The 27,597-nt window shown below is 45.1% G+C and overlaps 1 protein-coding gene across 1 annotated transcript in view; it reads left to right on the plus strand.

The window, feature by feature from the left end:
• The window catches only part of CHST13 (carbohydrate sulfotransferase 13), a 57,807-nt gene that overhangs the window by 22,039 nt on the left and 8,171 nt on the right, over nt 1-27,597 (plus strand). Inside the window, exon 2 of the mRNA XM_066616167.1 lies at nt 23,012-23,094. Within this exon, the coding sequence (XP_066472264.1) occupies nt 23,012-23,094 (83 nt within the window). The remainder of the gene's footprint in view (nt 1-23,011; nt 23,095-27,597) is intronic.

Below are 27,597 nucleotides of genomic sequence, written 5' to 3' on the forward strand. Positions count from 1 at the left end.
CTTCCCCAGTTCACAAATGTTGGGTTTTGTACTTCTTGTTTCCTTACTTGTCAACTATTGGGGCTAATGCTTTGGTGATACTGATAGCTCCGTATTTGTACTCTCACAGACAAAATAGACACATTTGTCTTAAATCCTGCTCTCATCTCAAAGATCACTGTGCAAACTCTCTACCTCTAGCATCTCACATTGTACAGAGCTCTATTCCTCGTGCTGTTCTGCTGAAGGGCAGTTTAAAAGATAACATTTGTTTGCTTGGCTAAAGATGTATTGGGGGTGGAAATTGTAATGGCAGGCTGCTCTATATGTTTGTGTGCTTGCAGTCATGCCCATGTGCATTCTAGACAAGGTACCATTCCTCATTCTGTGATTTAGTTGGGGCAGAGTCAGGAGTTGTTCACATTAAGGCCACATAAGGCCATCAGGGGCTCGCAGCTGCCCACAAGGCCCAGTGCTATACCACAGTGGTGTAGTACACTCAACTCAGAAGGCTTTGCCCAGGAGCTCACAAAGCTTCTACACTGACCCTATGGAGTAGGGACTTGAACTCGGAAGCTGGCACTCGTGAACGGTTAATCAGACATCTGTGAATGGCAAATGTAGTGATTTTCCATGGGTGAGTACTAGAAATTCAGGACTGTTCCTGATATATAGGGCCAGTTCTCTTCCCTTTCCTACTGGGCTTGCTGCCTTTTCTTCTAACATTTAAAAGATAATGCTTTTAAAAGATAGTGTTTGCCTCTCTTCCACTGATTTGATTTTCCTGTCCTGTGCTGGATGGCTGCATATAAGAGTGACTCATCAAATCTATGCAAGTGTGTTGGTTGGCCAGAAGCATGCTTTTCTTATCCGCAGGCAGTTCTGGTTACTTTTTAGCTCTTTGTGTAGTATTGGAATTCAGGAGCAGCCACAGCCTGAAGTTTTTTTTGAGGAATGGGTGAGTTGGAGAGAACTTCCATTTTGAGAGAGAAAGAGAGAGAGAGAGAGGTATTTCTCTCTCTCTCTTCCCCCTTTCCAATGTTAAAAGGGGAAAGAGCTCCAGGGAGAAAGAGGAATTGGCTACATGATACTAAATGCATAAGTTTCTTATTTCCTCTATGTCAGTGATTCTCAGAACTTTTAGACCGGGACCCACTTTGCAAAATGACCATCTGTCCGGGACTCACCTGAAGTGATGTCATCAACCTGGAAGTGATCTCATGGCTGGAAGTGACATCACTGTTCTTGCCCAGTAGTTCATAAACTGCAAATGACAAGAGAAAATAGTCCAGCTCCGAAGCTTGTTTCAGTTCTCACCGCACGCCCCCCCATTGCTACCAAGCATCCCACCTGCTCACCGTATTAAAGGGAGAGTATCTCATGGTGTTTTATTAACTTTTATTGGGTTATTTCTCAGCCATTTTCCAATAGCAAAGTATAAGGAGAAAAAACCCATTTAAACCTTGACACCTATTTAAACCTCTCCCATTTCAGGTATCTGCTGAGGTTTAAGTGCCTGGAGGGGGGTGGGAAGGGCAGAGCTGGGCTGCATGCAAGTGGGGGGAGAGGGGGTTGGATCACAGAGGAGAGCTTGAGCTGGAAGGAGCTGGTGAAAGAGAAAGCAAAACAAAAAAGAAACAAGCACCGTGTTTGCAGGGAGAGGCCGCAACCCACCTCAAGATAATCCAGCAAGGCTCCCTGAGACAATCAGCAGCCACACTCACTTCTGTGCGCCTGTGCAAGCTGCCCTTTTGCTCCTGGGAGGGGCTTTGAGTACACACGAGCAAGTTGAAGCAAAGGCAGTTCCAGCTTCCAAGATGGTGCCGGCTGCCTAATTTGCCAGTTTCCAAGATGGCCGCCCGCATCTTTCCACGACCCACCTGACCTCAGGTCGCGACCCACCAAGTGGGTCCCGACCCACAGTTTGAGAAACCCTGCTCTATGTCACTGTACTACTTTTCAGTGGCGTGTGTGTGTGTGTGTGTGTGTGTGTGTGAAGTAGAGAGAATGCAGTTGCCCCCCCCACCCCAATATCCATAGATATGGTTTCAGGTATCCACAGTTCCTCCACCAGCATGCTGCCTGAGGGGGGCTGCCTCAGTCCTTCTCATGGATGAGTCAGCCCTGGGGAAAGGTTTATGCACAGTGTAGTTCTGCACTTCAAAACTGTATGCTCTTGACTCGGAGAGGGCACACACCACATTTGTATTGGACTGTGCTTTTAGCTACTGCAGAATTAGAAGTGAATTCTGTATTTTAGGCAACAGAGGAGTAGATCATGCCAAAAAGGCAGTCCTCTGGCACTGCTGGTGTGGGCTTTTCCCCCCACCTCTGTGCTGGAAGGGTCTTTGTCATCCTTGCGGAGTTCATTTTGTTTTTAAAACAATGTTTTGTTTTGTTCTTTGATCTTTCAAAAAACTGTACAATTGTACATGCTGGCTATACCAATTTGGTACAACTGTACATATTCCTATGGAGGATTTGGACAATGGGAAACCAAATGATTGATGGAAAGATTAGACACAGACCAGGGAGGGCACAAACTTAGATTCTTTTTGTGCATGAAAACCCTGATGGGCAAGAATTTGCAGGACTTGGGATCTCCCTACCCATACATTTCAGATCCCTATATCTTATTTCATTCAGTTGTGCATTAGCCAGAACATTTGTTCCTTTTGCATCATGCAGACAAGCTTCTTTCTGTTGGAATGTCTTCTTATTCCTAGATATTTCATGTAGCTGCTCTTTAAAATTCTCCCAGCTTTGTGGCAACTGCTTATCCATAAGCATCTCCAATGTGACTGGAATAACTATAACAAGCACCTTACATGCAGCCTGAGCTGTGGTCAACCACTAGAATATGTAGGAGGAATCTGCTACTGTTTGCCTTTTTAGGTACAATTTACCAGACTGGTGGAAGAAAGAGCTGGAAGTTCATCCCCAAGAAGACACAATTAGGGCTAAGTTTGTATTGCCCAGCAGAAAAAATATGGAGTCACAATTGGGTGGTTATGAAGTGTGAAATCCCCTTGGAAAAAAATGGTCAGATACAGTCAGTCTTCTCTGACTGTTCGCAGCCATGTTGACCAGCATTTTGCTAGAAAATTGGGAAAGCTGCCTAGACGATGCTGGTTTGATTGCTGAGCAATTTAAGTAAGCAATACTGGGGTGGAGAACTTTGCCATCCTGGCTGTTTCTGAGAACTTGATTGACATGAAGTGTTTGCCACAATTTCCAGCAAGCTCACCACTTTTTCCCCTTGAAGTTCCTAAAATAAGAATACAGCTTGTGGCTCTGGAGCCAGTCCATGAGAAGTCGCTAGTGCAAGCCGCAGAGCCTCCCAGCTGTTGCTTCTGGGACGACTTTGAAGTCCACACGTTATGGCACAGTTCACCTGTTTTCTGTTTAAAGTAGAGCTTTGCTTTCTTGCTACTGACATGACACTTGTGTGTGCAGTGAATTTCAGTGAGACTGAGCAGCATTGCTTCTTCCCTCTTGTATGGGGGACTAGTCAGTGAGAAGTCTGGCTAGACGGAACTGTCCTGTAAGGCTTAAGAGAAGAGGGGAATCCCCACCCTACTCTTTAGGTGCTGCCTCCAGCCTATGTAGTTCCTTACTGCTGCAGTGTCTAAAGAGAAGGATTTCCCTTCTGTCACCATGGTGACAGCTTTGCCTAAAATCCATCAGCCTATGGTCAGTTTGCTTAGTCAGTGGCGGTTGGCAAGGCAATTTACTAGGCCCTAGTAAATTGCCTTGGCAACTGCCACTGCCTGAGTAAACTGACCATAGGCTGATGGATTTTAATCATAGATGGTGGCTGTCATGTCACAGGTTCCTCCAAAAAAAAGGAAGGAGGGTGAAGACATAAGAACAACCCTGCTGGATCAGGCCATAGGCCCATCTAGTCCAGCTTCTTGTATCTCACAGTGGCCCAACAAATGCTCCTGGGAGCACACAAGACAACAAGAGACCTGCATCCTGGTGCTGTATATCTTCAAGCACTTCAAGTATTCAGCTCTGAGGTGGTTAAACGAATACATGTTTGGAGGAAAGGAATTCAATTTAAATACTCTCTGTTTGGACCAGCTGTTTGGGAAACGTGTTGAGGGTCAGGAAATCATAGTGGGTGAATGTAGGTCAGTGGACAATCGATTCCTGGGACTGTTGTCAATGAGAATCTTTCGATAAAGCCACTGGTGGAGACTGTGCTTTTGATTCCCAACCAGCCTCTGTGCCTGCAGCATTTCACAGGGCAGACATAAAACTTTGGAGGAGGGAGAGCCTTAGCTTGACAACAAATTCCAGTTGTTTCTTTATGTTCACTCTTAGGCCAAAGGCCCGCCCCTGCATAGCAAGCACTCCTCTTCAAGTCAGTGATAGGCCATAGTGCCTATGTGTGACTCCTAAGTGTTGGAAAAACTCTTTTGTACAACTATGTGTGGGTCATGAACATGTCTAGCTGGCCCACGTACACATACAGTGGGAAGCTATAATCTATGGTGGTTTCACTCTATAGGAACATATTACCCAAGGCCATGTTTGCCAGTGGTCATTCCCAGCCTTGCCTTGAGATGCCAGATATTGGAGCTGGGACCTCCTACATGTAAAATTTGTGCTCTTCCACAGGTGCCCCAGCTCTTTCCCTCCTATGCTTGTGGACAGATAGACACGTGTCAATTTTTCACATTATATGCATACTTTTTCTTACATGGTCCTGAGATGCACAAAGAAAGAGAATTATTCTTGTGTTGTTTTTTTCCTTTTCTGCCCTAAAAATCATGTTTGCTCTACATGTTAGCTCTGCAGCAGTGTTTCTCAACGTTTATCCCCTGTTGTACCCCTGTTGGAAATACCACCAAAGTAACTTGGCGATTACGTCATCACCAGTTAGCTTCTGGGTTGAGAAGTCAGACGTGACGTGATAAGCACCACTAAGAGACTTTGCCCACCAAGCCAAGCCTCCTACCAATGTTTGTTGTGTCACTTGTCTCACAACTTGGCAGCAGATGTGGGGGGGGGGGTGTCCCACAAGTATTTATTTATTTATAGAATTTATATCCCGCCTTTCTATCCCAGTAAAGTGTACTCAAGGCGGCTCACAAATAAGTACCACCAGATACCACCTCAAGTACCACTGGTAGAGAAACAGTGCTCTGCAGGGACTTACTGACAGCTGAATGAGAGCCCAATCCTATGCATGTCTACTCACAAGTAAGTCCCATTATAGTCAATGGGGCTTACTCCCAGATAAGTGTGGATAGGATTGCAGCCTGTTGGCTCCTTTCAACAGCACTGCACTGAAGTGACTGAAAGATCTATCTGTCATGGCTATTCATACGTGCAAATCTTCCCTTGATGTCACAGTCAGTGGTGCACATTCATGTGTGTGCCAAAAGGCATTTGCTCCCTTTGCTCCAGTTTCGAGAGACTGCTTTCCCCCACAACACTGGGCTACTAACTGCCCTTTGCCAGGGCCTCTGATGGAAACTCTTGGGACAGCCAAGGTCTTTGCCAGTCAGCAGTCTCCCGCTGCATTGCACAGGCGAGGTGTTATGTCTGGGGTGTGTGCTCGGCAGATTGTCCAAGCCCTCTCCAAACAGACTCCTGCCTGTTATGGGCTGCTTTGTCAGACCACAAGCATGCAGGTCTACCTTGGAAAAGGAAACAGACTGAAGTTGGGAGAGGGAGATGCATCGGGAGGAAGAGAACACTAGTGATTAAGAATAAAGATGTTGTTCAAGGGCCGTATAGGCCAAGGCTTTGCTGGCAGAGGAGCTGCAGGATTTTCTACCGGATTTCCTCTGTCTAGTATGATGCAAAATGGACCTTGGAACACCTTAGTTTGAGAGATTCAAGGGTGGGAAACACCCTTGGCTTGGATGCATTTAGTACCTGAATTCTTTATGTGACTTTGGATCTGCAGGACAGACAGGACCATCAAGACATAATTATAGACCAAGTGTTAGTTTGCAGCTCGGGCATACAGCCGAAGCTCTCCTCAGGTTGCTTCCGTGAATTCTGAGCTAGGTATCCATTTTATCAGTGACTGAACACTGGGGGCTGAAGCATCCTGTGTTCCTTGACAAAAGGGTCAATCAGATGTTATTTTAAGCACATGGCTGGGACTGCAGTGATTGTGTGTTAATTGTTAGTTTGCAGCTAAATTGCTGTTCTCACTGATTAGGACCATGGCATGGGGGAGGCGATGTCCACCCAATGCTGCTCTTTGTCCTGGAAGAAAAAATTCCCCTTGGGAAATGGTAGTCGTGGAAGGGACATTGTTCAGGCTAATACATCTTTAGCTCTCTGATCCTTCAGTATGACTCTTAGGGTGCAATCCTAACCCCTTTTGTCAGTGCTTTCCAGCACTGACATAAGGGCAATGCAGCTCTCAGGTAAGGGAATAAACATTCCCTTGCTTTGAGGAGGCCTCCGTGAGTGACACTCAACTGCAGGATGCAGCACACATCCCATTGGCACTGCTATGCCAATGCTGGAAAGTACTGACATAAGGTGTTAGGATTGCGCCCTTAATCTCATTTCCCCAAACTGAATGTGTAATATGAGGTCTGGAAACAGTGTTGGTAGAGTACAGTTTCTGAAGTGTCCAGATTCTTCCATGAGTTGGGGGATAGAGTTTGCCTGTTGACCAGACTCTTTGTTTTCTGTACTCCCTTCCCTCTTGTCATGGTACAGTATACAGAAGCTTGAACAAAGCAAAGTTTGTGGAAGCTTAACCTACAAGAAAATGCTCAGTATGGAAAAGAAGTCCACATTCTGAAAAGATTTCAGATTTCAGAAAAGATTTCACATTCTGCTTTGTATTTAATTGCTGCAATCAATAAATGTTGTCTTCCCCGCCTCCCATAAGAAGAATTGGGCAAATGAGCCATTTTTTCTAAAAAGCTTGGTGATAATTAAAACAGACTCCCAAATGTAGTTCAGTTAGTATGAACCAAGAGCTCCTTCAAAAATAACTCTGCCCATTCAGTTCTTTTCTCAGTCTGTAATCTTAAATTGCAGACTCTGTTCTGTGCTACTTTCACAATTTCCAACAAACTGTGCAGGGGACGCATATATAGTCATGTGTAACTTGTGGGCCTCCTGTAAAGAGGGGAGTGTTGGAAACCAGGTTGTAGAAAGATGTGCTTGCCTTATCGCAGGGATGTGCTGCAGCCACAGTGCTGAACCCTGAGTTGAATCCTGACTCTTTGCCCCTTCACAATTCATCCACAAGTCATAAGGGGCAGCTGTCGCAACTTGTCAAGAGCCTTTTTTTAGTCATGTTGACTTGATTCCGAATCTTTGAAAAGCAAGTCAAACCTTGGAAGCGTGGGGGGGGGGGGAATTAAAAAGCAAGGACACACAAAAGTGAGTCTTGACTTGAGTCTGTTCAAATGTTTTTATTTTTAGAGTAAAACTCCAGAGTTCTGAATCAGTGCCCAAATCAGTGCCCATTTTTACATGTGTGTCCTGCGTCCGTATGAGTTCCTAAAAATGCATATTTTCGCAACTCGAGTCCAAGTTGTCCGAGTTTTGGCCCATCCCTGCCTTTATGTGATTATATCTCCCCTTCACAGAAGACCCAGACATGGGGGGGAGGGGCAGCAGAGGGAATGCCAATCAATCGCATTCTTCCTCACCAGATGTGGGCTTAAATATTTTCCCCCCTTGGATCTGTATAATGCATGTGTTATACCTTCACTAGCAATAGTGGCGGTTGAGGGCCTGGAGCACTGTCTGGAGGCAGTGAGGATCTGGATGGGGGCTAAAAAGCTGAAATTAAATCCGGATAAGACAGAGGCTCTACTGGTTCGGAAATCCTCGATGCAGGTGCTGGACTATCGGCTTACGCTGAATGGCGTTGCACTCCCTCTGAAGGAGCAGGTCCGCAGCTTGGGGGTCCACCTGGATTCGCAGCTGCTCCTGGATTCCTAGGTGGTGGCTGTGGCTAGGGGGGCCTTCACTCAGCTTCGGCTGGTGCGCCAGCTGCGGCCGTACTTGGATCGTGCAGACCTGGCCACGGTGATCCATGCCTCGGTGACATCGAGATTAGATTACTGTAACGCGCTCTATGTGGGGCTGCCCTTGAAGACGGTTCGGAAACTGCAACTAGTGCAGAATGCGGCGGCCCGTGTGGTTACTGGAGGTAGGCAGTTTGACTCTGTCAGTCCGCTTCTCCAGCAGCTGCATTGGCTGCCCATTCATTTCCGGGCCCATTTCAAGGTGCTGGTATTGACCTTTAAAGCCCTATACTGCTCTGGGCCAGGGTATCTTAGAGATCGCCTACTCCTGTACAATCTGGCTCGTCCGCTTAGGTCATCAGAGAAGGCCTTTTTACAAGTGCCGCCGCCTAGGGAGGTACGTGGGGCGGCTGCAAGAAATAGGGCCTTCTCAGTAGTGGCACCAACGTTATGGAATTCCCTTCCCCTTGACTTAAGAATGGTTCCATCTCTTGAGACTTTTTGGTGAGGCCTGAAGACCCTTCTGTTTAAACAGAAGCCTTCTGAGTTCTCGGCCTTTTTAACATCTTTTTAACATTTTTTAATATTTTTTTACAGGCCTGATTCTTTTATGACTTGCTGCTGCTCTATGCTCTTTTTACCTATTTGTTATTCTGACTGCTGTTTTTTTTGAGGTGTTAATATGTTTTTATTTGTTTTTAAATTACGTTTTTAATCTGTTGTAAGCCGCCTTGAGTCCCTTCGGGGAGAAAGGCGGGGTAAAAATAAAGTTATTATTATTATTATTATTATTATTATTATTATTAGTGTACGTGAAATTCTTCTGACCTTTATGAACACCACTAACACGTGGCACTGTTAGCATGATGCATGAGTTATCTATAAGTGAAAATCCCATAGTCATGTACGAGTTTGGCTGTGCTTCCTACATCCTAGCAGAGAATGACCACCTGTATGCTTGCCCAGTAGGGAAAGGCATGTTGCTGTCATGCCCTCTCCAAATGTCCCTTTTGCAGAACATTGCTGGACATCTTAAATGTTAGCTTTAACTAGGACAAAAGGTAAACAGCCTCCAAACACAGTTGCCCTCTTCAAAGCAATACTCTTTGTAACAGCAGCAAAGACATACAATCCAAAAATGTAATCTGGATCGCTTTTCAGGATCTCTGCCTCCAGGCAGACCACAGGCTATAATTATCACCCAAAGCCATAATTTCTGGCTTTAAGACAAGTCTATCATTTTCCCTTCTCTTTTTAGATCTTACAGACATGACAGGAAGTGAAGGGGGTGGCTGAATTAAATAGCCTTATGGGGACCAGTGGGGCTAACAAGCTATAGACTTGTGTATACTCCCATCCTGTATCTGTTCCAGGCTTGCTAAGAAGACTGGACACAATCCAACCACAAGTCAAACACTTTTAATTGCATTGATTTTAATGGGAGAGTCGAGCATGTGCTTAAAATTGCTCTGGTTGAAATGAATGGATTTGAAGTACTTGACTTTGTTTATGATATTCTCGTGGTGTTTACAAAAGGCACCTGCCTTACATATTTCACACCACAAAATGCCTCCTAAACCAATTTGTGGATTCTGAACTTTCAAAAGTCCCATCTTGCTCTGTTTCTACATGCATTGTTTCCTGGATTCCCAGTGTATAAAACAGTGGTTTATATCCAAGATTATGACCTTTGCATCTTGGGATTTGTTCCTGATCGCTGTTGTACACAGGAAAGCCCTTGTTGGCTGTAGTTTACATGATGTCATCGTTGGCTGCCCTGGAACCAGGAATGTTGTTCATTCTATTTCCAACCTCCTTGATTCGTCCTTTGGCATGTATGTGATAGTTCTACAAATCAAATGCTGAGGATTATGAGAACTTTTTCCAAACTTCCTTTGCACATCAACAATCCCTGGATTGAAGTCTTTGTGCAAAACTTAAAGCCACTTGGCCTAAAACAACCAACAGGGATCACAATCCCTGAAGATTTCGTGAACTTTGCAGAGTTTAAGATCATTGGTTGCAATGAGTTGAAGCGCTCCTAGGTGTGGGTTGAATTGTGACTTGGATCTAGTGTTGATAAACTGAAGAAAGCACCACTGGTCAAACAAAGGCTGGTGATACTGGACAATTTTTAGTTTCCAAGGTAGAAAATATAAATGAAGATCCCCCATGGATCTCCTGGGCCCACTGAAAATCACACACACCCTCCACTTCACCAGCCAAAACCAGTCCAATAAAGGTGAGTGTGTGGTCTCAGGGCAGCCATCTTACAATAACAGAAGACTCTTCCACAATCACAATCAAATCCCTCCCTCCAACCTGTAATCAACCTGCAATGACAAGCATCCATTAATTACTCTGATGAAAATGTCCTACTGAAAAATGTCCCACTGAAAACCCTCTAACAGATTGTTTTTCGGTTTCTGTTGGGACTGATTTGCACATTATGATAGTTGGGTGTATGCCTAAGATATTTTAGCATATACCTAAACATATCAACTGTGAATGCGTCAGACAGGTGCACTGTACAATGAGCCATGACTAGATGGCTAGGCAACCTCTGTTCACCTCTGCATGACAAGTGAAATGGTCCCAAGCACGCTGAAGTGTGGGACCGGTGTGCTTCAAGCCACAAGCACAGAAATTAGACAGCTACGGAGGGCTGAAAAGACTTTGCAAATATCATTCTCCTACTGTGAAAATTCTTAAGAGTTATGTACAAAGTGCATATATTTTCTATAATTGACCTGCTCTGGCCTGCCATAAGAGCAGGTTTGAGTGATGTGGCCCCAGCAGCTGAAACTTTGGGGAATCTCTAATGCATATTTTTGGTTAGATATTGAATCTTTCTGTCTTGCTTGGTTCCTTGCAGATTTGGGGGACGGTAAATAATGATTTGGCTCCAGGCTTTGTAAATAGTTTCCTCTTTTCTTCTGGGGCGAGGGGGGGAGGATATGCACTGACTTTTAGTGGAAATTTGTACTTAATATCAGTGTTGTCACTTCAGCCAGTCAGTTCCTCGAGAGAATACTCTGGATTCATAGAATAATGACCAAAATCCTCTTAGTTAAAAGGGGTAAAAAGAGAATGTCCCATGGAACTTTTTGTGGGTCTTAAAAAGGCTATTAAAGGCTTTGACCTTAGACCTTGGAGAAGTGCTGGAGGTGAGAGTACTGGATGGGATGGGATGGACCGATGGGTCTGACTTGGTAAGACCATTTCCTCTGTATTTATTTGTACATTTAACTTTTGGATTAAATGATATTTTCAAAACAAGTTATTACCATAAGAACTGAAATCATGGTCTTAAGATTTCAGGTTTTACATTATTGCATTAAGTATGTGTTTGCATGGTCGAAAAGCTGGTCTTCCTGGAGAATGGCCTTAACAGACACAAGTGCACTCTGTTGCACCAGATCTGTTTCATTAGCAAAGCGAAGGGTGAAATATGCAAGAAGATGGTTTAAGCAGAACAGGATGGTGGGACCAATAGCAGCAGGTTTGGTTTGGCTATAATAGCACCCTTGTCCTTGGATGCAACTGTGACTGTTAAACCTTTCATAGATTTTCGCATATAGACGATGTTGTGTACTTGACGCACCATAAAATGAGATGATTTTCAGCCAAGTTTTTCTTGGAAGAGTTTTGTGATGGGGAATCCTGCTGTATTGATGGCTGTGATCCCCACATCAATGGACAACTAATAATATATTCCTATCTTGCTCTATGATCCCCTACCTGCAAATCGTTATAAACGCTCTTTTGTCTTGTTTCTTGCCCATCTCCACTAAAGACCATTTCATATGTTGCTACATGGCAAGAAACCTGGGCTTGCTGCTATGCGCCTACGTGAGAGGGAATGCAGCCAGTCCCAGTTCACTGCTGAGTTTCTCTTTATATGATGCATGTGCTTTCAGTGCACATAAAGTTGCAATCAGACGTTACGTTTGTAGATGTACACATTAAAAGGTAATGACTGGGTTCAGACATAGCACAAACCATGGTCTGCTGTTTAGATAAAACATGGTTCATGTTTTGAATTTTTGCCCTGTTTTCCCCAAAGCAATACTTAATGTCCAAATTAGTAACTAGGTTTGAATTAGCAATGTTGGCTCTTCTTATCCACACCAATCCCATGTCTTCAACCATAACATTACAACTTAAAAGGACTCCTAATTCCTCCTTATCTGCTGATTTGAGCAACCCTTGGCTGAGGAGCCTCCGAGGATCTTCCAGACAAGATCAGAAGTCACTTTCAGAGGTGTCCAGGAAGCTTCTGAGGAGGCTGGGAGGCCATGTGTGGTCTCCAGTGGTCTGGGAGTGGCCCCAGGTAAGTTACTGTTGTGTTGCTGCCTCTACCCCTCCCCCCCCGTGGATGTAATTATCCAAGGATTTCAGTATCTGCCAGAGGTCCTGGAATTGATCCCCCATGGATCTCCTGGGCCCACTGAAAATCTTGGGCTGCAACTTTTCTATTAGACAAAATAGAACAGGTAACCAGCTGACCAGCTAAGCTAGTTTGCAGCATAAACTACTCTTCACCATTCGGCCTCCTCATGGTCTCAAGAGTTCATTTAGTTAGCTCCTCATATCCCCGAACCAAGCAACAGGCGTTCTCGGCTTGAGATGTTTTCCACATGCAAGTGTATAAAACGACTGAACTGGTTAATGACTTTTGACTATAGCCGTGGTGGCCCCAAGCCATGAGTGGGGCCCCTCAGAGCTATCTTCACAAGTTCTGTTTAAATCAATTTGCGTTCCCTGCATTTTGTACATTGAAAAAACCATGCTCCTCAGAACACGTATCTAGTGTTCTGAAATGACTGCCCCCCTTTTTTATAGTGCACTATCGACGTTCAGAAGTTAACATATTTTTACTGCAAGGTGATCTTGGCACTTTGAAATTCTCTCTCTCAGGCACTTTCTTCAAACCACAATTCAGTTACAGTCACATTTGATGGAGATGAGCTGTAGTAATTTGATTCTAGGAAATCTAAGTGCAAAGCCCACAAATGTGTTCTGGATTAAGACATTTCTTGATGTGCAAATGTTTGTGAAATTTGCTGCTACTTTTGACCCAAGCCATGAAGTTTGGAAAACATCCAGTCACAAGGATGGTGTAATCCTATTTTGAACGTTAAAACTGCTGAGTTCCCTGAAATCCAGAGGTTTGGCTGCTACCCATACACAGATCAAAGCTTCAAAGCTCTTTCACCAGTAATTTAACAGCTGCTTTTTCGAAAGCACTTTTCCCCTTTCCTCTTGCCAAACAGACCAACATTTTGGAAATGGAAAAGGTGCAAAAGAGAGCGACTAAGATGATTACGGGGCTGGGGCACCTTCCTTCTGAGGAAAGGCTACGGCGTTTGGGCCTCTTCAGCCTAGAAAAGAGACGCCTGAGGGGGGACATGACTGAGACATACAAAATTATGCAGGGGATGGACAGAATGGATAGGGAGATGCTCTTTACACTCACATAATACCAGAACCAGGGGACATCCACTAAAATTGAGTGTTGGGCGGGTTAGGACAGACAAAAGAAAATATTTCTTTACTCAGCGTGTGGTCGGTCTGTGGAACTCCTTGCCACAGGATGTGGTGTTGGCGTCTAGCCTAGACGTCTTTAAAAGGGGATTGGACAAGTTTCTGGAGGAAAAATCCATTATGGGGTACAAGCCATGATGTGTATGCGCAACCTCCTGATTTTAGAAATGGGTTAAGTCAGAATGCCAGGTGCAAGGGAGGGCACCAGGATGAGGTCTCTTGTTATCTGGTGTGCTCCCTGGGGCATTTGGTGGGCCGCTGTGAGATACAGGAAGCTGGACTAGATGGGCCTATGGCCTGATCCAGTGGGGCTGTTCTTATGTTCTTATGTTCATGGAGTGTTGTAAAAGTGTATGGAAGGGTCAGATATAGGGTTGCCAGCTTCTGGAAAAGAGAATTCTGGTACCTAGAAGTGAAAACTGGTGAATTCAAGCAGATGCCCAAGAGGCAGGCCTAAAAAGGGAGAATAGACAAAGCCAAGCAAGTGTGGCCTGTGAATGGCTGGAAAGCTGATGGTAGGAGGGAACCAGATCAGGAAGAAGTGAGATACCTGGAGTAGGACCAAGACTCCTTCCAAAGCCCAACTAAGGAGGAGACTGAAGTCAGTGGCCCTAAGGTCCTTGCAAGGGATCAGAAGGTAGGTGAAGGGGATGTCCCCATGGCCCCCTCAACCTCACCTAACCTATGACCCATCCAGCAGCAGGTGGCTTGCGCACTCTGATGCCCCCCAGCCCTTCTGTGGGCTGTTCCCCCAAGAAGAGCCTCTACCTGTCAGAAGGGACTCAGCTCATCAGCATTAAGGATAAAGTAACTCAGCAGACGGAGATCATGTCTCTTCTGTTCTGTACTGGAAGCAAAAAAACCCTTAGTTAATCAAAGCATGAATTCAAGCTGTTTCTTGTGTATGCCCTTTGTCTCATGGCCTTCCAGAGCCCCCTCAAGTTGGAGCTGACCCCTTGAGAGGAGGATGGGGAGATGACACCAAGTTATGTAGGTTTACTCTTCTGATAAAATAGGGACACCTTTTCCAAATGAAATAGAGAAACTGGTGCAAACTGGTTAACTTCCTCCTTTTCTTGTAAGGCAGGAGTTCTCAAACTCCTCTGGAGTTTTACTCCAGAAGGAAAGTTCTTGCGGGGGAAGGGAGAATTTAGTGATGTGATCCCCAGGATTGTGCTGTTGGGAGGCGGGGCCAGGATGTCTCCGCAGGGCTCCCCAACTCGTGGAGAATGAAAATAGAACAGTCGTGACCCACTCTCAGTTCTTTTGAGATTGTGGGTTGCGATCGTTCTATTTTCATTCTCCACGAGGTGGGGAGCTCTGTGGAGGCATCCACAGGGCTGCCTGCACCCCCGGGACACTGCTGTTTCATTGTGTAAGTAAAGAACAGCCCCTGGATTCCCCCCCCCCCGACAGCGGCATGATCCTGGGAATTGTTAAATTCCCTTTCCCTGCCCCTTAAAGGGATAAAGGCAGAGGGACTCGAACTGGGGCATCGCAGTGCACCAGTATGAGAACCTCTGTTATATGGTGAAAATTGCACAAGGCTGGATCAAAATCAAAATGGTATCTTACTCATTACTCATAAGTTCAAGTTGTTTGCCTAGGTAGCTTCTGAGCATTGACTTGTCATATTCGCTGGTAATATAACTGGATACCTCTTTTAATCTTAATCTAAATTTGAGGAACAGAGTTCTCATTCTTGGGTAAGAAATCAAGTCGGAGTAGCTCTGAGCATCTCCAATTCTGAATACGGCTCAGATAAGACCGACATAGAAATTGACTGCTGAACCCTAACAGGACTATGGTGAAAAGCTTCTCCTTTCACCATCAGTATCTCTGTGGCTCTGGATTGCAATTGCCTGCAGTATTGCACTTCTCAGTACTGTTTGTGGTAGAGCCAAATGGGGAAGGACAGCTTCAGACTGAATGTAGCCTTTGAGGCTTAGTTTCTACATGCTTGTTGCTTCAGGTCACTGATACCTGCAGCAACAGTCAGATGGAAAGCCACAGAAGTTGCTCAATGGAGTAACAGTCCCTTTGCAAGGTGGTACTCCACAAATAGGAAGCAGGAGGGCTGCCAGAATGTAGAATTCTTTTATGCTGGTTTTGAAAAGCTGCTACAAGCACCAAGACTGTAAGATGCCTTGATGCGACGAGCTTTTTTCCTTAGTAAAAATAACTAATAGGCTTTCCCGTGTGCAAAGCAGCTTGCGGTGCATTTGCTGCTGCTTGTCTCATAATGGGGTGATTATTTCATTTGTTTATTTTTACATATATATCCTGCTCTTCCTCCCTGTAAGATTCCCATCCCTGTCCCCCAGAACCCAGATCTCTCCAGTCCAGGTTTGACCCTTTCAGGGGTCCTGCCCAGTTGCCTGCAAGCCACATCCAGTCCATCGAAGCACTTTGACTGGCCTGATGAGTCCAATAGCCTTACAATTATGTGGAGCCTTTTATAACCTGGTGTAAAAGCCAATAAAATCACCAGCAAATGGACCAATTTGTGTTTATGCTTATTGTTTTTCTCGGATTATGAAAACTCTTATGAGTTTTATGTACAAATTGTGTACAGTAGGGATTTTCAAACTGTGGGTTGTGTATAGTAGGGTTTCTCAAACTGTGTGTTTTGGTGCTTTGGGAACCACTGCTTTATTAGAAAGGGTTGTTGTCTTTTCCAGACTCCTCCCCCTCCCTCATTGGAGCCTCATTTCCTTTCCTTTCCTTATCACTTTGGGATTTTAATGGTATTAAGAGGGAAGCTTAAGCATCTCCCCTCATTCAATTATTTTTTTTACTTTAGTATTTTATAATTATTTTGATTGATTGATTTATAGCCCACCGATCTAGAAGAATGGTGCAGTTTCATTGCTTGCCATGGGCAATTTCATTGCTTGCTGCATTCCCAGGAAAGCACTTCCTGCTTGATGATGTCACTTCTGGCCATGACATCACTTCCAGGTTAATGACATCATTTCTGGCAGGTCCTGGACAGATTGTCATTCTGAAAAGTGGATCCCAGTACAAAATGTTTTGAGAACCACTGATGTACTGTATATTGTTTTCTGTAAGTACACCCATGCTCAATGGATCAAGTTGTTGCAAGCGATACAGCAAAAAAATAACAATTTTGGGCCGTGGTATCAGGCTCTCTTAGCTCCAAAATGGATGAGCCAGTTGTAATCTCTTCTTCTGTATGGATTAAACATTTTTCAGAACTATTTTTTGATAAATGCAAATCCCCAGATACCCAACCCGACTTCAATTCATCTGATCTACCTACCTGGCCCCCTGTGACGCCCATGGAGATCATACAGATAATAGATCAATTGAAATCAAGGAAAGCTGCCGGACCGGATCTAATACCTCCTGAACTCTTAAAATGTGACCCTGAGTGGTGGGCTCACTTGCTTGCACCCCTCTTCACAACAGTCGATAGGACTGGCTTAGTTCCCAAAGATTGGGTCTCGGCAACAGTCATCCCAGTTTTTAAAAAGGGTGACCCTAAGCTCCCTGCAAATTACCGGCCTATCAGCTTGCTCTCTGTAATAGGCAAAATTTATGCGAAATACCTAAATAATAAGCTTTTTACCTGGACCAACTCTAAGGATATCCTAGGTCCTGAGCAATCAGGATTTTGTTGGGGCAAATCAACAATGGATAACTGTTTAATTTTATCTCACCTAGTCTATAAACAGATTAAGAAAGCCAAGGCAAGACTCTACGTGGCTTTCCTTGATCTAAGAGCTGCGTTTGATTCCATTGATAGAGATCTTCTTTGGTCTAAATTAGCCAGCATGGGGATTGATAAAAGACTATTGATGTTAATTAAGATCTTATATTCTAACACATCATGTAAAGTTAGATATACCAGGAGTGATAGCCTCACACACCCCATTGCTATAAACAAAGGGGTTAAGCAGGGATGCATTTTGGCTCCCATGCTATTTAACCTGTTCCTGAATGATTTAGCCCCAGCCTTGAAGACAATGGATAGTCACTGCCCGATACTTGGGTCCCATCCAGTGCCGCTATTACTGTATGCGGATGATGCGGCTCTTATTTCTCGAACAAGAATTGGCTTAAAACGTCTACTTAATCTATAGAGTATTTTACATCCAACAAGTTACAGATTAACTACTCTAAATCTAAAATCATGGTGTTTGCCAACAATTGGAAACCATTTAAATGGTCATTTATGGGCAACAAAATGGAACAGGTAAAGACATTCAGATATTTAGGCATTAATTTCCACTATAAGCATTTGTGGGTTTCTCATCGTAATGCAGTCCTAAATGCATCAAAAATCTCATCCCTTGCAATTTCCCGGTTTTTTTTTAGCCAAGGTAACAGATATGACCCGGCTGCTTTAGAGGTATTCAAGGCTAAGGTACTTCTGCAAGTTCTTTATGGCTGTCCAATCTGGCATAAGGCCTTGAATCATTCAACTGAGAGCATACAGGCCTTCTTCCTGCGGAGGATCTTGGGTTTTCCCAGATGTGTTCCATACTCTGCTATGTGTCTTGAAGTGGGTTTTATCAGACTCAAAACGTTGGCTTGGTTGAGATCAGTAAAATTTTGGCTTGCAATTCTCTTCAGTGCTGCCCCATATGGGCTAATGTACCAGCTTCTGGCTGATCCAGTACTGCCTGTGGAGGTTGCGGATTTACTCACCAAGCTTAAATCAATAGGACTAGACACAGCAAGCCTGGGTATGATTGGTTTAAGCGAAGCCTACAGGACTATCAAGGAAAGATTGCTCGATAGTGAGCGTCAAGAGCTACTCTGTGCAGCTAACACCATTTGCTCCCCTCTCCATCTGCACATCCCAGTCAGCTTTGGGAAGCCGGCTTCTTTCCTTTGTCATCTGCAGTGCCCACAGGCTCGCAGAGCATTCTCCCTTGCGAGATGCAATGCCTTTCCATCAGCTCTGCTAGCGGGCAGGTTTAATGGCATTCCCTATTCAGAAAGAAGATGTACCTGTGACAGGAACTGTGTGGAGACATTACATCATATATTTTTTTACTGTCCACTCCATGATACCCTTCGTAAGATCTATCTGGCTCCACTGCTGAACAAAATGCAGGGCTGGGAGGATTCATTTAAATTACAAACTCTTCTTTCCATAGAGGAAACTGACTCTCTTGACAAGGTTGCCAACTTTGTTTCTGGGATTCTGGCAGGACGGAATTCTGGGTCTTCCCCTATATTATGGTGAATGGGGGGAGGGGGTATTGGATGATTACGAGTGCTTTATTTTATTGTGTGTGTGTTCTGAATGTTTAATGTTTGGTTGTTGTTTCGTATTTCCATTATCTATGCCAATAAAGGTCTTATGTACGTATGTTTTCTGTAATTGACCTGCTCCACCCTACCATAAGAAAATGATTAAGTGGAATGGTCCCAGCAGCTGACAATTTGGGGGCCCTGCTCTAACCACTACACCACACATGCATGGATAGTGATTTCCACGTACTGCCTTTTGGATTATGAATATACAAGATACAGTGATTTGTTTTGAAAGATTGCACCATTGTGCTCTATGACCCTATGGATGCAATCCAGAGGTGTCCTTGGGCCGGCGCAAGTCCCTTGTGCTGGCCCAGGAGGGTTGCAAATGTGCCTTAAGGTACGTTTGTGCCTCCTTGAGAATTGGCAAGGCCGGTGTGCAGAGACGTGGCAGCCTGTGGAGGCTGACGCCCATGGGGTGGGTGGGGAGGAAGTGGGAGGGAGGTGTTCCAGGTAAGAGGAAGGGTGGGTGGTGGGCAATCCCGGGGGTGTGCGAATGGGGAGCATGCGGCGGGGCTGGGACCTGGCAGTTAGGTTGGATCCCAAACCCTGTTCCCAGGGAATTTGGAATGTTTTCAAGCCACTTCACTTGAACTTGTGTGCCACCTCAGGAGGTGGCGCAAGTCTGAGGAGACCCATAGGGACCAGGGTGCCTTACCTGGAGGTAAGAGGGAAGGTTTCCCCTTACCTCTGGCTGAGCCACTTTGGGCCCCCATCCCACACTGGATACAGCACAAGCCTCTTGGCTAGCCTGTTCCAGCGCAGGATAGGATTGCGCCCCATGTTGCCCTCTTACCTTCTTTATACACATAATTTTACACCAAAGATCTACAGAAAACCATTTCACAGTTACAGCAGAGGTTTGCCTGAGTGTGGGGGGTCTGATCTTCCAAGGACCCTGAACAGTTCTAGGCCCAGATACACCAGAACAGACTTCTAGAGAATGCAGAAGCCGTCTTTCCAAGTTATTGTAACCAAGAACATTGTTTGGAAACAACGAGCTAGGAGTGCATCAGCAAGCCGCCGCCCCCCGCCACACACACACATGCTGACAGCTCTGCTCACCACTGACAGCAACTCTTGGCCTCTAACAATGTGAAGTCTTTGCTGTGGTAGTACTACCAGGGCACATCCGGGCAAGGCTTGCCAGTATGCTGTTGTGATCATGGGTTGTATCCACTATTAGCATCTCATCTGAATAGTGCTAGAGTGTCTTTTTTTCCCCTACAGGTTTCTGTATTTTGTGTGTGTGTGTGAGAGAGAGAGAGTGTCAGTGGCGTCTCTAAGGTTTGCATCACCTGGGTGCGGGAAGCCAGCGCTCACCCCTATGACGAACCTCCTTCCATGCAGCTAGCGGAGCAGTGCCCCGGGCAGTGAGCATGGTGATGTGCCATTGCCCCACCCCCACTGATTTTTTGGCTATAACTTTTGATAGAATTGAGATATTTCAACCATGGTTTGTTTCATTGCATTCTGCATGAAATTATGCTTCAATTCATATATAACATGATGGTATTATTTGAAAATACAGGTTGAGACTCAGTATCCAAAAATTGTGTTAAATTGTGTTAAAAATTGTGTTAAATTGTGTTTGCAGTTGTGCAAAAAATTGTGTTAAATTGTGTTTGCAATTGTGCAAAAATTGTGCTAAAGCAAATCCATTTTAAAAAAAAATGTCCCTTTGCTCAGCGATGTAAAAACAGCCTTGCCAACCTTTGTAATGCATCAGACAAACAATCCTTCTCTCTCCAGGCACTTAGAAAGCCTTTACTCCGAGGCAGCGACCCCTCCCTTCACTGGGAGCGCAGCACACAGTAAGAATGGAGGAGGTGATCATCATTTCCACGTACGTTCACGTACTGTGGGAAGTGAGGGCTCACTTGCCTCGACCTGTTCTAAGAATCTGCTCTGAGCTTCTGGAGAGATAATGATTGATGGAAAGTGCTACTAGCACTTTGACTTTCTCACTGGATGACCTGCTGGTTCTGACTCCCTCTCCCTCTCCCACATGAAAGAGTTAAACGTCTTTTTTTCCTTTAATTGAAAGTGTCCTTCTGATCGCACTGAGATAAAACCGCGGGTAAAAAATCCATGGCGTATTAGGCTATCCTTGTACCAGCAACACCACTGGGGTTTCTATGTGCGCCCTTGCGTGCACGCCTTTTACAAAGACAGATTAAAGCATGTTGAATCTACTGAACAGAATCCTTCTTCACCTTGAGGTTCACCTCTTTCTTCATTCCCAGTAACCAGAGATGACCCTAAGTGGTCCTTTTTATTTTATCAGTTTGAGTTTTTTTGCCCTAGGTTTTTTCAGTAAACTGTGTAAGCAATCAATGGTGGAGTTACTGGAAGAAGTTGGGTCCGTGCTGCCATTCTTATGCATTTGGTGACTTACTGTGGCTGCAGATATGGTGACCACAGAAGAAGTACCCTGGAGAAAAGCCACAAAGAGGGGTTTGATTGACCAGCTCAATCTGTGGTGTTCTGTTCAATTGACCAGTTCCGTTCTCTGATATTCTGCTGTAACGGCAGCATGAGTCAAGATCCAAAGCCCAGGTCTGGGTTTTGACACCACAGAAACAATAATGAACTTCAGAGTTCTTGCTGGAGTTGTGGGGAATAAAACTGAGTGTGCCCTTTTTCCTTTTGTCTGACTTTCAAAGGGTTGTTGGCAATTGGAGCAAGTGAAGGTTTAAAGCTCTTAGAATGGCCTTGACAGGCTTCTGTTCTAATTAGTGAGCCACTGGCAACCGGTTTGGAGCCTCACACATGAGCGCCTCTCACACATGAGAACAGCAGCATGGCAGGTGTTTGATCAGGCTCTTATCTTCACCAACCACAATGAAGGCTTCACTTTGTAGCAGGCCGAGGGTTCACTAGGTTGAGCAAGCCAGCGACTGTTACTGGCGGCTGTCACTTGTTGAGTAATTGCCTGGGGAGTCTGGCGCAGCAGGAGGTGCTGTTTTTCCTGGGTCTGTAAAGGTCTAATTATTTAGCAAGGCACCAGTGCAGGCCTGAGATAGTGTGTATAAGGACAGCATTGAATAATGGGAGACCCAGGCTTTCCTTTTGATTGAAATAAAAGAACAACAATTTAAAATCAATCAAGGCTCTAGGCTTTGACACGTAGCCTAGACCAGCTGAGATCAGTGGAGATATCTTATGCACCAGGGTGTATAAAAGATTTCAGTGATATTGTATAAAGCCCTGAAAATATGAGCAATATGTATGCTTGGGGCGGATTCAGGATAGGGTAAAAGAAAATAATTTTTTCATATAATATGTAACAAACCAATAGGGTGAAATGCATTGGCCAGGCTCAGCAGATGCAAGGGTTGGGGGGAGCTGTGGGAGGGAGGTGTTTTGAGGTGGGGGAGAGGCAGGTGGCAGGCATTCCCGGGGGCGGGTAGGCGGTTATACTGAATCCTGACCCCATTCCTGGAGTCCACCATTGCTCCCTGATGTACACCTAATCACTTTTCTCTACATGCTGAAGTGGCCAGATGGCGAGGTAGAGTGATGTGCAACAGGAGAGGATAAGGATTGGGTCCACAGGAGCTAGCAAGAAGGCATAAAGTGGGTACAGGGACTGCGTGCTACTAGCCCTTTAACTTTCTCACTGGATGACCTGCTGGTTCTGTAGGGGAGGACCTAGGCAGTGACAATGATAACATCAGGGAGGAGGACAAGGACCTGGCACTCGCTCACCCAACTCCCTGGGTGAATGAGTAGACGGCAGTAAGGAGGAGGAGCATGACTGAGGAAATGAAACCCCCCCCCCCCCAAAAAAAAACACAACTTGAAGCCAGTCCTGATGATGCTGGAGACAATGGGGGAAGATTGCTGCCTCCATGCTCTATCTGTGACCTTTTCAGGGGCATGCAGAGAGATGCATTCATTTTCAAGATAAATGGAACCTGAATTGAATGGATCCATTCAGTTCAGATTCCATTGAATCCAGAAACGAACCTGATGGTGCATAAATGTGTCCAAATGAGATTCATTTTTGGAACTCTATTCACTACCTATTTATTTTATGGTCTTTTTAATATTGGGGGGAAAAAAACCTGATTTGTTCACTGCTGCCATCTGTGTTAGCAATGATGGGAGTTGCAAGACACAAGCAGCTCCTGGCAAACATTCCACTATCTCACCAACATGGCATTTTTACTGGAAGGAGATTTTCTTTTTAAAGACTGACCTTTTTCTCTGTACTCTTTTCTTTCCAGCTGCAGAGGACAGAATTTTGAGGACCAGCTGGCCTGGGAAGTCTGGTCGAAGCCCACTTCAGACTCTTTACAATAGCGATCAGGTGAGTAAACTTAAAAAAGGGAAGATGGGTGAATAATGTAAAGCATGTGAGCAGGCAATTGGGGAATGCTCTATGCATGCAGAAAAGTATCTCAGCAAGGAGGGAATGGGGTAGTCCCTGATGCAGGGTTTCTCTACAGCCTTAGGACCACGCTTGATGTGCCAGCCACAGAACCGCATATTGGAAATGGGTCACTTTTCAAGATGCAGCGAAGGTGCAGAGATCTAAAGTACAGCTTGGGTGGGCAAAGTTAAACTCTGCCCCCTGAAAATATTTCTCCCCAGTTGTTTTTCTATGAGGCTACATTGTCAGAAATAACCTCTGACTGGGGGGAAAAAAACGGGGGAGAAACTATTTCAGGGTCCACCCTCCTGCCTATTCATCCTGAGTTTTACATTTCCCCCTAATTCTTCTTCATGTTAGCAGAGCTGTGGAAAGAAAACCAAACTCAATTCATGGCAGGGCTGAATTTCACAAAACTTTTTTAAATTGCAAATAAAACAAGAGAAAGAATCAACTGGTCTTGGCCACTTAGACAGGGAGACATAAGGCAACAGAAACTAATGAGAAGTCTGATCAAAGCAGGAGACAGCAGTCTACAAGCATTTAAGACTAGAAACTGAATAGGTGACTGCACTGGCATCGCTAGGGGGGTGCGGGCTGCACCGGGTGACGCACCCTGGGGGTGACGCACCCTGGGGGGAGGATGTGCTATCTTTGCAGCTTTCAGAGCTACCCCATCATGCCATACACCACTGGATGCGGAACGTCCGGCAGAGTGCAATGCAAAAAACAGAATTGAAATAGCTCCTTTCGTTCAAATGTTATGGCCAAAAAACCGGAAAGAAAAAGTGCATGGAGCCCTATGGAAAGTGAAAGTGAGCCGTATCGCATGTTTACTCGTGAGTAGGCGTACTTGCCATAGTCCATCGGAAAGAGCAGGCTGAGAGGAATCCAACGACACCACAATGGTCCCGATCCAATGAATGCAGCCCCCCAAAACACAAGAAGGAGATCCCTGCCTCCCTCCCAGCTGCGTCTATTGAGCCCGAAATGAAGTTCGCGATTAGGCGAACTTACCTTAGTCCAGGCAAGGACTGAGAAGACTCAGGGCAGGCTGAGAAGACTCCAAGGACGTTTGAATGGTCCTGATCCAATGAATGCAGCCCCCCAAAAAAAACAAAAGGGAGAAGGAAGTCCCTCCTTCCCAGCCCTATGGAAAGTGAAGCAGCCTCAGGGTCATGTTTACTTGCAAGTAGACAGACAAGCCTTGGCTGGTGGTCAGGCCAGGCAAAGGGGAATGTGAGGACACCAGAACGGTCCCATTCCGATGGAACTGAAGCTCACTGATTCTTTTTGGGGGGTTGTTATTGCAGGCAGACTACAGAGTAAGCTCCATTGACCACTAGGGGACTTACTTCAGAGTAGACATGCATAGGATTGGGCTCACAGGCTGCAACCCTACCCACACTTTCCTGAGAGTAAGCCCCACTGACCACTATTATGGGACTTACTTCAGAGTAGATTCACTTGGTGGAACAGGACTGGCTCCCCCTTATTTAATTATTTTATTTTAATTTAATATAATTATTTATTTTAATTTGCTTGATGATGTCACTTCTGGCCATGACATCACTTCCAATGGGTCCTGGACAGATTGTCATTCTAAAAAGTGGGTCCCAGTGCTAAGAGTTTGAGAACTACTGCAATAAGGTGTTAGTAAGTTGACACAGGTGTGTGCGTGTGTGTGTGAGACTCTACAAGTTTTCACAATCACTAAAATCAGAATTTGGAGGAATTATCCCATCATGTTATATATCAATCAATGCGAAATTTCATGCAGAATGAATGAAACAAACCACATTGAAATATCTGTGTTCTAACAAAAGGTACAGCCAAAAACCAGTGGGGGCGGGGCAATGGCACATCACCACACCCACCACCTGAGGCGTTTCCCCGCCTACTGCATGGGGTGATGCACAGGCCTCCTGCACCGGGTAACGTGAATCCTAGCAACGCCACTGGGTGACTGCTCCCCCTACTGATTGGACATGAACACATACAGGACATATCCACACCCGCTGTTATACAGATCACGCTCTCATGCAACACTTTATAAGGCAGCACAACAGACCCAGATCGAATCACACAGCTGTCATGTCTAGTGCTCTCGGGAAATACTGAAAATATCCAAGATGAAGAGAATTGTCCAGAAATGTGGCTTAAAATAGTGTCTACAGCAGCTGGAGCTTCCTTGAGATCTAAAACTGCACCTGGCTTTTCCTTTAGTTGGAAGCCAGACCGCACACAAGGCCTGCTGCGATGCAGTTTTGCTTTTATTGTCCTCTGAAATGGAGCCACAAATATGTTGGCAGGACAGCTTTGCAGGGACCACAAAACCCAGTTGGAGAAGGAGATTGCTTCCCAATTACAATCACAGGAAGAATGCCAGCAGAGGAGACCATTTGCGTCCTTCCATTTTATGGCACTGGAAAGGGGTTGAGCTGCCCTCCTTCCCTCTCTGCAGCAAGTGTCTTCACTGCCTTGCCTTCCAAGGACCCAGCAAGCAGTCAGTAGCAGGGAGTGCCAGAGAGTAACTTCAGCATTCAACACGCAAGACCCCTTCAGGGGTCCCCCTGAGCACTGTTGACCTCGTAGTTTGCAGAAGTCAGAATGAATAACATCACTCCTTCTTGGCTGCAGGCAGGGTAGACACTGGGCGGCTGCTGGCAAATAACATTGAGATTCCACAGCCAACACAGAATCTCATTGTTATGAGAGGTGGCAGGAGGGAAAGAACACAAATGGGTAGGCTTACTTCTCAAAGGTAAGGTTTGGTTGCTACCACTGAGACAGTGGAATTCAGCTAACTTTATGCTAAATGCTTATTTCCAAATCCTTTCAGTTGTATCATTAAGGTCCTTTTTCATGCATTGCTGCAGAGAACTACTGTCCCATGATGCAGTGGCACATCAATTTCCTTCCTCCCAGCCATGTTCTGCTCTGGGTGGAATTTGCTCACATGATCAAACCCATTAAAATGGGTAGCTAATTCACAGATGGCCATAGGGAAGTGACTCCCATACTGCTGGGAGGGCATACAACATAGAACTTCAGTGCCTGTATATGGAGAGTGCATAAAACTCATCTTGGAGTGTGATACAGACATAGGAATGAGCAAGCCAGACAGACTTTAAAATGTGTGAGCCATTGCAGACCCAGGTAGTTATAGCAGGGGGTGCATATAAGAATTTTCTGAGGCTCCTTTTTAAACCCATCAAAGCTTCAGCTGTTAACTTGCCATGTTTATGTTAGTATATCTGCCACACTAGGACCAGCAGCTGCATAAATCCTACTGAAAGGCTCTGAGTTGCCTGTTCAGTTGTTTTTGTTTTGTCGTACACCATTTTTCCCCAGAAGATCTAGAGAAAAGAGGTAGGGTATAATTGTCATATGTATAAGTATAATCTGGAACCTCAAATGTTCCTGTCCCATATCCCAAACTTTCTCTTCCTCTTGCCCTTGCATAGGCAGAGCTTATCTACAAGAGAGAGATTGGGAAGACATTATCTCCTGCTTTCTGGAAAAGGATGGGTATGGACTGAGAAATGAATGAAAAGTACATTTGGAAATAACAAGCGCTGCCTACTTAATGCAAGGAATTCCATTGTGCTTCAGGATGCATTCTTGCTGGCTGACTTGAGAAACTCCTGTTTCACTAGGGAAACATGAATTCTACCCACGAGAAAATTAATAGCTCTGCTACAATTATGCTACAGTGATTACTTATGCCAGGATGACTGAAAGGCAATTTGAAATCCCCTGGTTGACTCTTTTGGAATTTACTTTAGCTTCCAAGTTGGCTATTAGTACACACAAAAAATTCCAGGGCCAAAGAAAGTTCTGAGGTTATCTCAGAATGAGAATTTCTGTAATGAAGCGCAGAGGGAACTTCCCTTTTTTGCTGTCTTGCTGACCCTGCCGCACTTGATGCAAATGATGGACATCTAAATTTTACACCTTTAGGATGTGGTAGCCTTGAATGTCAGTGATGCTGTCTTTGCATTGTGATAGAAATTTGTTACACTGCACAGCCATGATGGTGTCAGCTTTCTCATACTCAGAGATTTGGTCCTGCCAAAGATCTGTTCTCATAAGCCTAATTTTCAGAAACAAAAGATAGAGGTGGCTTACTTGTGTCTGGACAAAAGTACTTCAGACTGCAGCTGGGACCTTGCATGGCTGAATTGTATTTCTGGACTCTCTGCGGCTCCTGGATGCCCAGGTGGTGGCAGTGGCCAGGGGTTCCCTTGCCTAGCCTAAGCTGGTGTGGCCATACCTGTTTGGACCTAACTGCAATGGTCCTTGTCTTGGTGACCTCGAAACCCAATTACTGCCACACATTCTTCATGGGGCTGCCTTTGAAGACTCTTCAGAAGTTGCAGTTAATACAGGTTGCAGCAGCCTGTGGTGTTAGGAGCTGGGGAATTTTACTCCCCCTGT

This window comes from Tiliqua scincoides, chromosome 2, assembly GCF_035046505.1.
Source record: "Tiliqua scincoides isolate rTilSci1 chromosome 2, rTilSci1.hap2, whole genome shotgun sequence".
Lineage (NCBI taxonomy): Eukaryota > Metazoa > Chordata > Lepidosauria > Squamata > Scincidae > Tiliqua > Tiliqua scincoides.